This window comes from Micropterus salmoides, unplaced genomic scaffold, assembly GCF_014851395.1.
Source record: "Micropterus salmoides isolate LMB-PRFRI ecotype aquatic unplaced genomic scaffold, ASM1485139v1 Ms_hic_scaffold_6, whole genome shotgun sequence".
Taxonomy (NCBI): domain Eukaryota; kingdom Metazoa; phylum Chordata; class Actinopteri; order Centrarchiformes; family Centrarchidae; genus Micropterus; species Micropterus salmoides.
In genome coordinates, this window is record NW_024044348.1 from 20,860,189 (window position 1) to 20,875,604 (window position 15,416).

General features: G+C 39.7%; 1 protein-coding gene across 2 annotated transcripts in view; it reads left to right on the plus strand.

Moving 5' to 3' along the window:
• The window catches only part of myo1ea (myosin IEa), a 53,577-nt gene that overhangs the window by 12,879 nt on the left and 25,282 nt on the right, over nt 1–15,416 (plus strand). For both annotated transcript variants that reach the window (XM_038700865.1, XM_038700866.1), the window contains exons 2-6: nt 6,445–6,588; nt 7,714–7,803; nt 9,076–9,170; nt 12,835–12,922; nt 14,709–14,798. In XM_038700865.1, the coding sequence (XP_038556793.1) occupies nt 6,445–6,588; nt 7,714–7,803; nt 9,076–9,170; nt 12,835–12,922; nt 14,709–14,798 (507 nt within the window). The remainder of the gene's footprint in view (nt 1–6,444; nt 6,589–7,713; nt 7,804–9,075; nt 9,171–12,834; nt 12,923–14,708; nt 14,799–15,416) is intronic.

Consider the following 15,416-nt stretch of genomic DNA (forward strand, 5'->3'; position numbering starts at 1 on the left):
TGAACATGACAATGAGTTCACTGTACTAAAATGGCCCCCACAGTCACCAGATCTCAACCCAATAGAGCATCTTTGGGATGTGGTGGAACGGGAGCTTCGTGCCCTGGATGTGCATCCCACAAATCTCCATCAACTGCAAGATGCTATCCTATCAATATGGGCCAACATTTGTAAAGAATGCTTTCAGCACCTTATTGAATCAATGCCACGTAGAATTAAGGCAGTTCTGAAGGCGAAAGGGGGTCAAACACAGTATTAGTATGGTGTTCCTGATAATCCTTTAGGTGAGTGTAAATAAGGCAGGCAAGCACACAGCGTGACAATCAGGGAATAACTGTTTTGTATCTCAGTGAATCCGTGAATACCTCATCAGAGCATTTTACCTTCAATCGCTTTTCCACCTGAACAGCAGCATTTTAATAGTGGTTCTAGATGCTAAACCCAACATATTCTTCTTATTATAATCAAATTCATTTCAATAATCTGAGTAAAGGTTTCTGACTAAAATGAAACAAGAGTAGAAGCATGTTTTGTTAGTTGCATAAGTCATTTCTAGACTATACAAATGGAAGGGTAATGAAAAACAAACTGACAGAATGTAGTCCCAATCTTCTCCAAACCCTTAATATTACCAGAGGACATAATAACCTGAATATCAGTGCTGTCTAGTGTTAGTCTGCCTAATAATAAGACATGTTAGTCATGTCTGTACTGAAAAAAAATGTTTTAAAATATTTGTTTGGCATTTCTTCTCTTTTATTCAGCAGTGACAAGAGGTGACGACATGCAGCAAAGGGTAATAATATATGCTACATGGCGGGCCACCGGAGGGCCCCTGGTCTGGTATTTTTAATTTTGATGATGAGGTGACCCTTTTGTCTAAATTTGGACGCCAGGTTGAGCCGTTAATGATAAAAATGCTTTATGGTATGTAAAACGATTACAAAAAGTACGAAATGTACGTCTAAATTTGAGCATTTATAAACGTCCTCTAGTTTTAGGTTAGGTAAACAAACTAAATGAATTTCATAGCACTGAGAGTCTCTTTGGAAACTCTTTGGACTCGTCCACCATGAGTGGAATTATCCATAATTTCTGACACGTTTCCCTAATTAGATTACTTGTGCCTCTGTCCTTGGCTCTTTCACCAGCAGCCTTTTCACTGCACAGTCATTGGCAAATACATAATAATTTGGATATAGCCACCACATCTGAATCACTGCTGTTGGCGAGTTATTCAGCGGCCTACATCCACAGCCACCCTTAAACAAGAGCACCATCTTTTCTTCGACCACCAGTTGCACTTTACTTAAGGAAGAAAGTAGAGATGATGTTTGAGATTTAAGCATAACTCAAACTTGAGATAATGAAACTGCAAAAGCAAATTACAACAGTAATATATTGTTATGTATGCAGTAGAGAAATACATGACCTGTGTGTACATCTGTTTTATAAGTTTGCTGAGAGGGATTATTGTTTTTTTCACAGTCAACACAACTACAGAAACGCCTACTCTATGTGTATATTGTCAAAGATATAATTTTTGAACATTGTCTTTATGATAGGAACGTTTTTGGAACTTGACATTTTAAGGGAACACTGACTTTAGAAATTAGGTCAAGTATGCTGGGACATGGTACCCCCGCTAATCTAATACATGAGGGCTTATCAGACATGGAGTCTCTGCTAAAGCAGTCCTTTCCAGGCTTAAGTCAGCCTCACATCCACTGAAAAGCTTTGGGCATTTTCATGTTGTCACATTCAGTATATGACCTACAGTATTAGTCCGCCTTGTAGCACTCAGAAGGCTGTGTTATTTTAGCTTCACAAGCTTCAGCTAACCTATCCCACAGAAGGATATACTTTGCTTGATTAAAAATGGCCTTTTCTAAAATGAAGATAACAACCGGGAGATTAAATAGCGGTCCTGTACAGAAACTCAACCTGTTAGTGGCACAAATGAACCCAAGGTTGTTTAGATGTTTGACCAGTATTTGATTTACCTTCACCATATGAGGTCAGCTTTACATGTTTTTCCTCAGTCATTTGCTCCTATCGCAGTGGTGCGATTTCTCCAGACTTTTGGTGCAGAGTGATTATCGACTTTAGCTGCTTCTTATTTTAGAAGAGAGGAATTTGTTTTATGACTTTCGTCTAGATTTGCCTCAGAGGGCAGAGCAGAATCGTAATCCTAACACATGGTGGACTGTGTGTCAAACGCTGGTGTGGAAAAGGAGAATGGCACAGAAGGGAGAAATGAGGGGAAAAATGCCGCTTATGATACTGAATCAAACCCAGCCATTTCCTGTACCCCGAGCCAGAGCTGCTCAGCACTCCCCATATATGGTCATGGTATTTGCATGAAGGGAAACCCTGGGCTTATGGATCAGGACTTGTATTGAAATTTCTCTGTATTAAATTCTGGGAAAAGGTTTGGTTTTGGATGATCTGATTATCTTTGATCCTCAGAGGTGAAACTAATCTAAGTCTAAACTGCCTTCCCTGATCTGTTATATACTTCCATTAATAATGTTATTCATTAGTTGTTCCGGCTCAGGTGGAAGTCTATGGTTCCATGGTGATGGTGTTGTTATAGCCACCATATTCTCCAGGCGTGCCAGATGTCCCGTGTGTTTGTGTGTGTGTCTTCAGGTAACTCAGATTTAAATCTAAGACGATGAGATTTCTTAACATAAAATCTCAGTCACACCATCTACAGTATCGAAACATGTTTGACGATCAATTTTCATTTTGTATGGATGGATATAAAATGAGCATAACTAGTTTGAAATTTAGTTCTTTTTGTAAACTGTGACACACATACACTGCTTTAGCTGCCGGAAAGTGATTGCTAAAAATAATTTATTGTATTCTGGCCATTTTAACATTAGGTGTACATTTTACAGTACATGTGTTGTTGGGTGTTGTACTGCCTAAACAAATATGTCCAATTCCTCTTACATTGAAAAGTTATATTCTATGCATATGCAAGGTCTTCATACTTCAGTGACATCACTGTGCAACTGTAGGTTTAAAGAAAGGAATACAGGAGTTAACTGGTGACCAACCGCTATCTCACTGGGTTATGCTTGTTTAATTTACAGTGTCAGCCACATGAGAAATGCATAAGAAAATCCAAAATTCAGCAAAAGATTTAGGAAAAGGGTAATGTCTGAATCATTTGCCAGATTTATAAAACGTAATTTAGTTAAGATGGTAAAACTTCTGCTGTTAGTCCAAATCATTACTGGATTGAAACCAGTGGAGAGCTTAAATTGAATGGCAAAATAAAAAAGTTTTCATGAATAGTTACTGATTCAAAACCCGGTGCGGAACGGAAATCTTTGTAAGGGAAGTGAACCTCCACCCCAACACCCCTAATATAATCATTTGAGTATAACGGCCCTCAACCCCTGGCTGCTGTGGTGCTGCTCAGCAGCCAACAGCAGAGGAGTGTGGTTGTTCCAGGCACCTCCCAGACGTCTTTGTGTGTATGCGTGCAGCCTCCCTCCCCTGTGCAGCGACTCCCTTTGTCTGCCGCTACACAATATACAATATTTTCTTAGTCCTCTTGCCTCATTAAACAAGGCCAAAATCAAAACAAATGAAACAATCCTACAAATATTTGACGTTCACGTCCTACGTCTCGAGCTTATTACTTCTCCCTTCTTCATCTGCATACTTTCATTCCAGACATAGCAGAGAGAGGTTAAATATAGCACGTTCAATTGTTTTCACTTTGTGGTTAAGCCAGCAGTCTCTCTTAAGGTCTGCTTTCAGAGAAAATGTTCTCATCTGTCAAAGTAAAACTTTTAATAAGTAGGTGGCAGCAAAATAACTAGTTATTGCCTGAATAAAAAGAACATTGGAGTTCATGATAAAGAACAGTGAATACAGGGTTCTGGACATTACTGATGCCCAGTCAGCCCCTCAGAGGACAAAGTAAATTCAAATAAACACAAGTCTATTCTGATGGATCATCTTTACCTTCTTGGTGAAATGTATATCCTGAGTAGGTTATAGGCTTTTCTTGCATGGCAGTGCCCTAAAAACACAGGGAAGCCAGCTCTTGCCGGGACCTGGAAGTTGCTCAACGTCCACATTCACAACACAGTCCAACACTTTGTCAATTTGCCTGAAACTCTCTTAGTACACTTAATATTAATTATATATTAGTTAATTTTACTATAAATGACACCTATTAAATCGTGAAAGAGGTATTTCTTCTCTGTGGCTCTTCCTGAGGTTTCTCCCTTTTTACCTTGTTTTTCCTTTACCACTATACAAAATACACAAAATGCAGTATAGGTTTGTGTATTTTTTGCCTGTTTTGCATTGTGTCTACCTTCTTCACAACTTCTATCTATCAAATTTTTAGACTTCCGCCTGTCCTTTCTCTCATTGTCAGGTAGTGTTTGTGTCCCTGAGAGTGACATCACTGTGTCATTCTTGCTAACGAAGAAAGGAAGTCAGCATCTTTCTCTGCCGCACCTACAAAGCAGTAAAACATGTTAATGGGTGTGATCTGGAGGATTAATCAAGCTATAATTTGCTGCTTCCCTCCTCAGGAAAATACCCGCTGAATTACGCCTAAAAGCTGTTAACATTCCTTACCATCTCCCATGCTATGACCAAGTCTGTAAAGTGGTTTTAATTTTGCTGTAGTAAAGAATAAAGTCACCCTGGAGAATATTAAAAGCTTGCTGGCCCTCCTACTTGGCAAGTAATTTAGAGTTAATTACTAAATGCAAAATTACTTTCCACTGGTTTATTTTGTACTGTGGTCCACTTTGTGGTCCCTGATATTACCAGGGTTTGCTCTCTGCTGTTTTTGTTTCATGTACTTCTATCTGTGAGGACAACTCACTGTATTTATTGATTTTAGTCACAAATTAGTCAGAGTTTCGTATAGTGATCCAAATCAAAGGCCAGTCTGTAGAGTCTGAACTACTGAACTACTAAAGATTATGTTAGACAGTGGAAGTTCAGACTATTATATGCTATATATATTGTATATTCTTGTACTGTATGATGCGCAGCATAATAATAATAATAACACTGAAACAGCAAGACACCACAATCTCTGAAAGTCAAAACATAAACTAGGAAACCAGAATACATTTGAGATGTAAAGTTCATTCTTGACCTTGAAAACAGCATTTGAGTAAACAATTTTATCACATGGTGCATTTAGTAGCGTAGTATTAATTGAACTCGTACTAGTGTTGCGTAGTAGCTTCAACTACATAATGGATCTTGTTGTGAGATTGTTTATTCAACATATGTTAAGTAAAGAACTTTGAACCTGAGCTTTTACACCAACTTTTAAGTTCTTTAAGTGTTCAGAAATAATTGTAACAAATGAAAATTTGTTTGTTGAAATTAATTTTAATATGAAACATTACAACATTACAATTGTAATTTTCTCATAAAGTTGCCATTTGAATTTAATATATAAATTAACATGACTAAGAATCTACAGCCACACGAGTGACACTGTGACAGTGGTGATTTGAGCTAAATGCCAACATGTTCACAATGGAAATGCTAACAGGCTGATGGTAAGACGGTATAATGTTTACCGTGTTCACCTTGCTAGTTTAGCATTAAGCATGCTAACATTTGCACTAAACAATTACACTAAACAGACACTATGTCATTAGATTTTTGTCATAACACAAAGAATCAGACAAATTGGAAATTTAATCTGATGAGTCAGGGGTTCAGCATAATTGTTGAGATATTTCAGTCTGAACCAAAGAGGTGCACGGACAGACTGACATTGCCATTCAAGGAGCCCACTGTTTCTGCTCCTCCCTCTCCCCACACGTCCTCACTAAAGAGAGAGGAAGTCAAGAGTTAACTTCTGTGTTGACTAATGTTCTGGATGCTTTCTGTGGCTTTGAGTGGTTCTCCATCCAGGAGAAAGAGACTCACTCCTCACAGCACATTGTGACCCTCGTCCACAGTAGCCAGACAACACTGACTCATAGCACATGATGAATGACCTCAGTTCTCCGGAGACTCACTCAGCTTAAACAAAAACAGGAATGTAGGGAGAAACCAGATTGTTAGGATGTGGATAGAAGTTGGGTCCGAGCATCTTTAACACTTGGACAAATAACACATAGCACTTCTGGGAATCTGACCTTGCACTATTTCAAAGTAAACACAGCTCATCATGCTGCTGGGATCAGCAAATGTGCACATTTTGTTGATTTTAATAATAACCATTTCCCCTTGGCTTTCATTTAGTCTGATTACCTCAACAGTGTGATAAAACCACACTACCTCAGCCTCTGAATGTGCTTTAAAGCCGCAATTCATTCACAGAGCAGGGCTTATGTGTCACCTTGATGTCAGACTCTCGATCAGTCCACGCCATCTCATTGTGTCTCTCTGAGTATACTAACAGTTGTACATTGTATGTGCTTTGTTTTGCAGGGGAGCCGGGGGCACTACCGGTACCACTGGCAGAGCCACAATGTCAAACACAGTGGAGTGGATGACATGGTGCTGCTCAGCAAGATCAATGAGGACGCCATCGTGGACAACCTCAAGAAGAGATACATGGATGACTACATCTTTGTATCCTTTACTCGCAATCGGAGTTCACAGCCTGGCGAGAAATAGCTGAGCCATGTCTCATCCCTGCTATTCCCAGAATACTGTAGCTGAATGGTCATTCACAGCATTATTGCAGCAGTGAGTAATAGCTCAGTGTTGGAAGGTAACGCCTTCCCACTGAGACTCTGCTGTGTGCAGGGGCCAAAGGGCCTCTCTATACGTACCTCCATCCAGACCTCTAGCTCCTGTTTTGACTCCTGCTCCTTTACCAAAGTTAGATTTACTTTAGTTTTATCTCACTGTGATGAAAAATGTTTGCAAAATAGTGTGAGAAATAGCCAGAAATCTACAGTGTTTTTGAATCAGAGCATCGCTGCTATCTTTTTAGTGAGTAGCAGTAACGTTTGATTGAGAGGGGGTTTAAGTGGGGGCAATCATGTTCATTCAGTACATCGCACAAATGCTAGGTTTCGGTTTCTAAAATACAGCTGTGGCTGCAAACACATAAGTTGTTCATGACGTGAAATGAGTCAATGAATGAATAACCCCTTTGAAAAGCAATGCTGAGCGTTCACAAAGCCGCTCATTACATAAACTTCATCCACGCTCTGGCAGTGCTTAGGATTATGAAGTTTAGTAAACGCTGGCAGTTTTAGGTTCTACATCTTTGAGTCAGGCCTTTGATTTGGGTCAATAAATAGCTGTAACTGTGAGGTCTCCTTGCCAAGTCTGTGGGTCACTGTAGGCCACCCACAATAGCAGCTTTATTTGCCTTAAGCAGCATTTTGGCTTCAGGAGATAAAACCTCACAGTGTTAGATGGCCAGCCTATTCTCTGTCATTTGTAAGCACTGGATACTTATTTAGCCTCAGGCCTGATCACCAAATACTCCACTGGTGCACTGTTGCACTCTCTTGACATCATGGCAGCCTTAGATTAAGTAATTTCTTTCCTACACTATAATTTATTTTCAGAAATGTAATATAGATGTTTTGAAACTCTGTTACCACTAAAGGGAGGATGTTTTACAATTTATACACAATGCTTGCACTTCCAATAAGAGGTGATTTAAATTTGGAGTTATTTGTTTTTATTTGCTGATTTGTTTGGCTTCACTGTATGATCTTTAATATATAACCTCATCAGACATACATTGGTCCTGTGCTCATCTCCATCAACCCTTTCAAGCAGATGCCATACTTTGGAGAAAAAGAAGTTGAGATGTATCAGGGCGCCGTAAGTAGGATGCTAAATGACCTATGAACACATTTTAAATGGCTTCTGTCGTATGAAATATTCCAACCGGAAAACTCACTCACATACTGTAAAAGTACTGATGTGCTTGGAGGTTTAAGATGGCAACAATCTGAAGGACAAAGGCTTTGAAATGAACTGGGTTTGTTGCAGTGCGAATTTTCCAGCGGGCTGGCACAGATGTTGCTGTCAGAGATGTGACTAAACCACTGAGAAGGCTTGGCAGTACCTTCACACAACAGCCTGTTTGATTCTGCCTCCTCTCTTGGCCGGCCTGCTGAGAGTGGGCTTGTCTCTTTAAGCCAGGAACAAACCTAAGTGACCTAAGAAATCCTAAGTGACTGTGAAAACACTCCACATCACATGTAACAGTTTGGCAGATTGTGTAGTTGTATGTAAGTGCACTGGGTTCAGATTTGCACAGTGTTGTTCAGCTCAGGGAAAGATCAGATTTGTTCAGGATCGTTTCAAACAATCATGAAGGTGCAGACTTGGTGGCTCAGTTGGAGGGTAACAGATGTGGCTGTGGTAACCTGTCCTATTTTGTGCAGATCAGTGCAGACAATAATATATTGTATATATTTTATATTGTCAACAAATCCAATGAAAATCCCAAAACCAACCATGTGTTAATCACTCTCAATACTTTCCGACTTCCTTACCTGTCTGCCTCTTTGAAAAGGCTCAGTAATGTCCTGAAACAGCTGGGCACTGTAGTTTTTAGCAAATGTTGCTCAAACAGGAGGAAGCATTTATTGAGGACTATTTTCAGCAGCAGAGTAATACACATTTGGTGCTCTAGTGAGTATTTTAACACTGTTAAGCACCTTATATTACTATTTTGCACGAAAGGTGCTATACAAACATAGTTTGATTGATGGATTAATTTACAGCAGCAAGATGTGGGATTCAGTCAAAATAAACTACAGTGCCCATGTTCTTTGTAATGCAGGAACACATTACCCAGTGCGTCAGTGTGGCAAATCGATGACAACAATGCAGACCTATGGCACAGAAAAATAAGCTCTATTAGACTTAGGCTACACAGACAATACTTGTTCATGAATAAGAGCCAATTTATTGTTGTTATTGGTCGTTTCATGAGATTTGTTGACAATAAGAAACATATGGACGTCACCAGACGCATCCTTTTAATGTGTTCCAGGCTTTATGTTTGGGTTAACAACCTCTACAAAGTTTTTACAGAAGCTGTTTTACCACTTATTTTAACTAAATAATTTTGTCAACTCTCAGGCGCAGTATGAGAACCCTCCTCACATCTACGCTCTGGCAGATAACATGTACAGAAACATGATGATTGACAGTGAGAACCAATGTGTCATCATCAGGTAAGACTCGCACATCATTCTCTGCCTTCTTTAGGCATCATGAGCTAATGTAATATAACAACAAAAACATTTAACGGCACGCAAAACACAGAGACAGCATTTTATACTGGGACAAATCTCTAAATGTCCAGGATGGGAGAGAGTGAAACGAAGGCTGGAGATAGTAATCTGTACAATGTGATCTGTGAGGTGTTATAAAAAGCTGCAGCTAAGTCATGATAATGGTTGGGAGTGGAACAGGTTCCACCACATCACTTGGTACAGTTGACTGACCGAAGGTGGCGTGTTTCTTTGGTGTTTTTCCATCATATCTTCTCCAGCTTTTGAAAGAAAAGCAGGAAAAATACTTGCATGATCTTTGGCCCAGAGTTGCTCTCTCCCTAGATTTAGGGGATTTTTAGGTACTTTTACAGCCTGTTTGAGTTTCCTGGTGAATGGTTTTGAGCTACAAAGCTGCAGAGAGAAAAGTGTGGTGTCATGATTGGGGCTTTATCCTATGGCCTAGTCACCTGAACAGTGCGGTTACTATAGTGCTTACCTCATGACTAATGAGCCCTGCTTCAGCACTTTCGTCTGTTGTTTGGACAGCCAGCAGTTGCCAGTTCAGTTTCCCACATAAAGGCACTGAGGTGGATTTTGTGATCAACTAAATCAGCAAACAAAAGCATGGAAGTGGTTTTATGATGAACCAGGTCTTCGCAAACAAAGGCTGCTGTGAACTGCTGGCCAGGCAGTGTGGTCAGCATTAGACTGTGTTGGCGTTTTTTCACATTTACTAAGAAAATGTGTGAATTAACCGTAGGGGGAATTCAGAATAAAGTGGTAGAGCAGTTTTGACTATTCTTTTTGGGAAATTGTTACCTTTTTCCTATTTATTTAATCTTCTAACCATCTGCTTACTACAGCATGTGACTGTTGTAGCTGTCCCTAGACATCTGAGGCACCTGGATTAGATATTAAAGGGATGAACTGGAGCAGGTTGGTGTTATGAGTTTGGCACACCCAATCAAACTATTAGAGGAAATCAGAGCTGTGACATTTTCAAATGGCTCAACCAAAACCTTTGTCATCCGAGACCCGGCCATTTCACATCTGTTCCTAGCACAGATCAGAAATACAAAATCACTGAGTTTGTCAGGAGTTTCACAGCGAGCCATGATTTTCTGTGTCTTAAGCTTAAATTCAGCCTTTCAGTCTACATGTCACCTGAACAACAGGTCTTTAAAAGGGACTCTACATAAAAGCAGGTTGTAAGCTGGCTTATTACAACAATTGGTTTCTTTGTTTGTTTTTAATGACCATCCATGAGTCGGATGTGGATGACCCTTTTGATCCTTCTTCAACTTTCGACGGACTCTTGGTCAATGACTTTGATCATATCCAGTTGATCTATGACTGGTTTTGATTCAGTCCTTTGCTGTTTCATCGATGCAGTGTTCCCCACAGTCGTTGTGCATGAAAGCCCAGATGGTATCGGTACTTTTAAGAAATTTTGCTTCATCCAATCTGCTCATTTTCTTTCATAAAATCTGCTGCAATTAAAAAATTGCTTTGTTAACACAAACATAATTGTAGCTTCAAAAGTCAGCAAAAGTCAAGCAATCACAAATTCTTTTGGTCTATTGGTTGTTTGCCATTTTAAGTTTTTGAAAAATACTTCTTTTTGACTGTTAAATTGGGCATTAAAACAGATGGACTTTGTTTGAATACAAAAAAAAAGTTGTTTTTAAGGCACTGGGAATACTTAGGTATTGCAATATCACATAGGAAATCTACTTGAACATACTATACTTCATCTACTTCTGTGGGAATGCATGATTTAAAACCACCAAAACTAGAAGTCCGTGTTGACTGTGCAACCTTGTCATAGATGATGTCATTAATGATTTATTATGAGTTAATGCATAAACCTCCCTGCCTCTGCATTGTATTGTTTAACTCATGTCCTTGTTTGGTTAATAAATCTCTGCGGAAGTTAACAATGCCTTCAGCATTTCAGCGCCACAATGAGACTCGCCCATTTGGGGGGCTCAAAATGGGACTCCGGTGCAGCTTGTGTTGAAAATAGCTCTTCAGAGAATAACTTGAGGAAAAACAATGCTCTCAGCTGAAGCCTGTAGGCTTTTCTGACTTTAAAAGTAAAGCAGCAGCTCAGAACATCTTTTTCTTGTTGTCACTTGAATAGTAAGTGTGCAGTGAGGTAGCCCAGACAATGCAAAAGGATTTGGAAGAAACAAGGAGGTATAGAGGGGGGGGGATTACAACCATATAGAGACTCCTGTGTAATAGAGTGGCTCCCATGACTTCCTCTGGCAGCCTTTAACAGTCTGCAGCTGTGTTTCTCACAGAGGCATTACCAACCTGACTCTACTTTAAGGCACAGAAAGGAAAAACAGACTCTACTGTCATCCACTGCCAAACCACATATGTCAAAATAAGTATGACACAGGCAAAGTGAAAGGCAAGGAGGAAAATAGGCAAGTGTTGGGTGAGGGAGAAAGATGAGAGAAAAATCTGTGAATGTGACAAAACAGAATTAATGTTGTCCTTATTGTTGCAGCATCCGTCTGCCCAGATGTGCTGTGGCCTATCACACACAATTGGCCTCGGAGTTGATATTGGGTTCTAGTTGCCCAAAACACATTTTGGTTAGTACAGTAAACGCAGTGAGTACACATGAAAGCAGGATCTAGGATTTCACCTGTTTATTCAGCAGATTCAGTATAACTGATGGGTCCCAGGTCATCTTTGCACAAAAACACACGCCAAACTAACACATACATAAACCTGCAGATTGGTCCATTGCACTTACTCTTACCTGTCTAAAGTGTAAGTGTTTGCAGAATCTTAAAACATTATGAATAAGATAAATTGTTGTGACTTGATTTGAAGCAGGATTTTGACCAAGTCAATAAAGACTATGTACTCATACTATCTGGATTGGCTAGACCTGGAAATCAAAAGTTACCTCAAATATCATGACAGTGTTCACCACATACAGTGGCACAAGACAGTCTGTTTGCTGCTGTGTGTGAACATCCACCTACAGTGTAAAATCTATAAGGTATTATTTCTCCTATTTTGCTTTTCAGCATAAATGTGAAGATACCTGCTCGATTCTCTTCTTCTTCTTCTTTTATGAAATGTCATGCACAGGTACTAAAACATAAAACCGAGACATTAGACAACCTGTCAGACATCTGCACACCGGAACTTGTACAGAAACTATTATTCAATGCATGGACATTTTGGGCCAAGCCCTTCGTCAGCGTGCTAAGTGTTAGAAACCAGACCACCAAGAGGTGGCTGTTATACACAATACATACATGAGGCATTAGACTGATTAATCAACAAGATACATCTGGCATGACAACCAATGGGACCGGGAAAGCACAAAGAAATAAACAATCAATTAAAAGTGTCCCTTAGTGAATCCCTTGTGTTTTTGTAATAGTTAGCAGGATGAATCAAGCTGAGAGAATTTTACTCACTCCAAACTCTGAAAGCTTAAAATACCAAACAACCACGCAGGTTTGCATGACTTCTTGACATCTGAGCAGGTGTCACAAGCCATTAGTCAATGCATCAGGTGGATTTGAATTTGACTTTGAAGCTCACATTACATGTATGAGAAAACACGTGCTTCAATCTTTCTGTTTTTCAGTGGAGAGAGCGGAGCAGGGAAGACTGTGGCAGCCAAATACATCATGGGCTACATCTCCAGAGTGTCAGGGGGCGGACCCAAAGTACAGGTGGGAAGAGCTGCTTTTATTTCTTCAGGGACAGTATGTCATGCATGAGGCGTTTGAGATGTTGAGCTGCATAGAATGAATGATAACTTGGACACAATACATATTTTAAAGAAATCTTATGGTGGTCTCCTGTAGTTACTCTATCTTATGCTCTGAATTCATAATAAGATGTCCCACTTAGAGCAAGACTTCTTCGAGATGAGAGGAGGTGGTTTTACATAGATGAGGCTTGGTGCTCAAACGCAGTCAAGATGGAATCTGTTTCCCAAATGTTAGACTGTTTATAGTGAAGCTGAAACCATATTATCATCTGGTTGCTGCTGATTACATTCACCCCAGACACATTGTTTATACATGTACATAAATAACTGTATATATTGTTTTATTTTGTTACCATATTTTAATATACAATTAATTATATGTTGTGTGTTTAGCATGAAGGGACCACAAATTTTGTTTTGTCATGCAGCCTTGTGCTGTATAATAACAAATAAACAACCTTGTACCTTGTACTTAAAGAATCACCCACAAATTGTGGAAATGAGGTTACGTGACTGCAGACTTCAAGATGAACAGAAATCAAACAACCTGTTGCCACTTCATTCCTGCACTAATTCCTCTCCTTAGACTAAATTCTCCTCATATCATCATCATCATCCTCATACCCCATTATCAGCCCATCAGCAGGCTCTTATTCACCCAGCCCCCCTTCAGCCATCTGGCAGCCCCCCAAACTAGCAGATGTCCAGTTCCTAAGCTTGATAAAGATCTAAAGTTTGATGAGGAAATGCCTGCACCATGATGGCAGTGGGATGTTTATATTTAATCCACTCAGAGCTTCTTCCACCAAGACAGCATTAGAAATCATCTTCAGACTTTAAATTTAACAGTAGAGTTGGTCAGACTAAATCCCATGTTTAAATAATTGTTATTATTTACATTATTATTATTATTATTATTATTATTATTATTATTATTATTGCTTTGTAAACAAATGTAGCCATTACAGTGGACACACACAGACACACAGACACATATTTGGTCTCCACCTCTTCCAGCATGTTCAGCATCAGTTCCATTTCACACGGCTCCCTTCCCTTTGCACACCTTGTGCTCAGTACAGCACATGCATTCTTATGCAATGTGTTTATGGTGTGTACACACGTGTGTGAGAATAGATTTAAACAGATAATAACTCCCTACCATTAACATATCGGTTCATCTGTTTGACAAATCATATCTATTATTATTCATACATAACTAAAACCAAAATCTTAGTTATGGTTATAGAATATTTATAAACACATATTGAGACCATGTTGAGAAATGTGTTCTTACTTTAAGTTGTCACCCCTTGGATTCAGTGTGTTTTGAAACTGAATGTATATCTGTAAATAGTGTGAAGTTCAGTGTTTATTTTTTTCCTTTCATACAGGACTATGTTTAGTCCAAGAAATTACTTCCACTGAACTTCTGTGTACAATAATGGAAGTGGGAATAGCTCTGTCTGCTGTACCGATTTAAAACTCATGTGACATGGCTCACAGGAAAGATGATGCTGTCCAGACCTTGTGTGTCTATCTGTAAGTGTGTGTGTGTGTGTGTGTGTGTGTGTGTGTGTGTGTGTGTGTGTGTGTGTGTGTGTGTGTGTGCGTGTGTGCACGCATTTGAGTGGAAAGTTACAGAGACGTACACACCAGCCTCTCAGCAAGGGTGTGGTATCTCTACCTGCTGTATGGTCTGTCTGTGATGTAGCTTACAGCTCATTGCATCTGTCTCCTCGCAGCATGTCAAAGACATCATCCTGCAGTCCAACCCGCTGCTTGAGGCCTTCGGCAACGCCAAGACCGTGAGGAACAACAACTCCAGCAGATTTGTAAGGCTTTCATTTATGAGTTGGCCTTTCCACTTTTTGTGAATCAGATTGCCCAACATTGTGGCTCAATTCATAACTGCTTCTTGTTTACCAAAGAAACAATATGAAAGTCTGTTTTAAAGAGTGCCCACAGGCAAAAGTTAATAGAAGGAGAGTGAATTTGAAAATCTTCCTCCAAGGACACATTTTTCAGCCTCAAATGTCTTTTTATGTGCCAAAGCTGATTTGCATTGTGAGTGAGAATGAAAATACAACATTAGGATAACCTACTTACAGTGCAAATCCTGTGTTGCTCACACCTAAAGACCTGCAGTGGGTAATACTTTGGAATAATTTGAGGACTCAACATTTCTGTGGGGCACCTTTGGATCCAGAGAGACTTCCGAAAACAAAGATTTGCAGTAACAGCTTTTCTACTGGTTTCTGTTTTATTACATGACCTCATGTGTGTCCTGACTAACCAGAGCTGTGCTGTCAGGACATGCTGCACAGAAGGACATACATGCAGAGCCACGGAGGCACCTCCTCTACTGCTTACAGTACTGCTGCTTAAACCCAGTCAGCAAAGACTTGAAAAGAATGTATTTACGAGTTTATGGGTTGAGTGTTCAGGTTAGC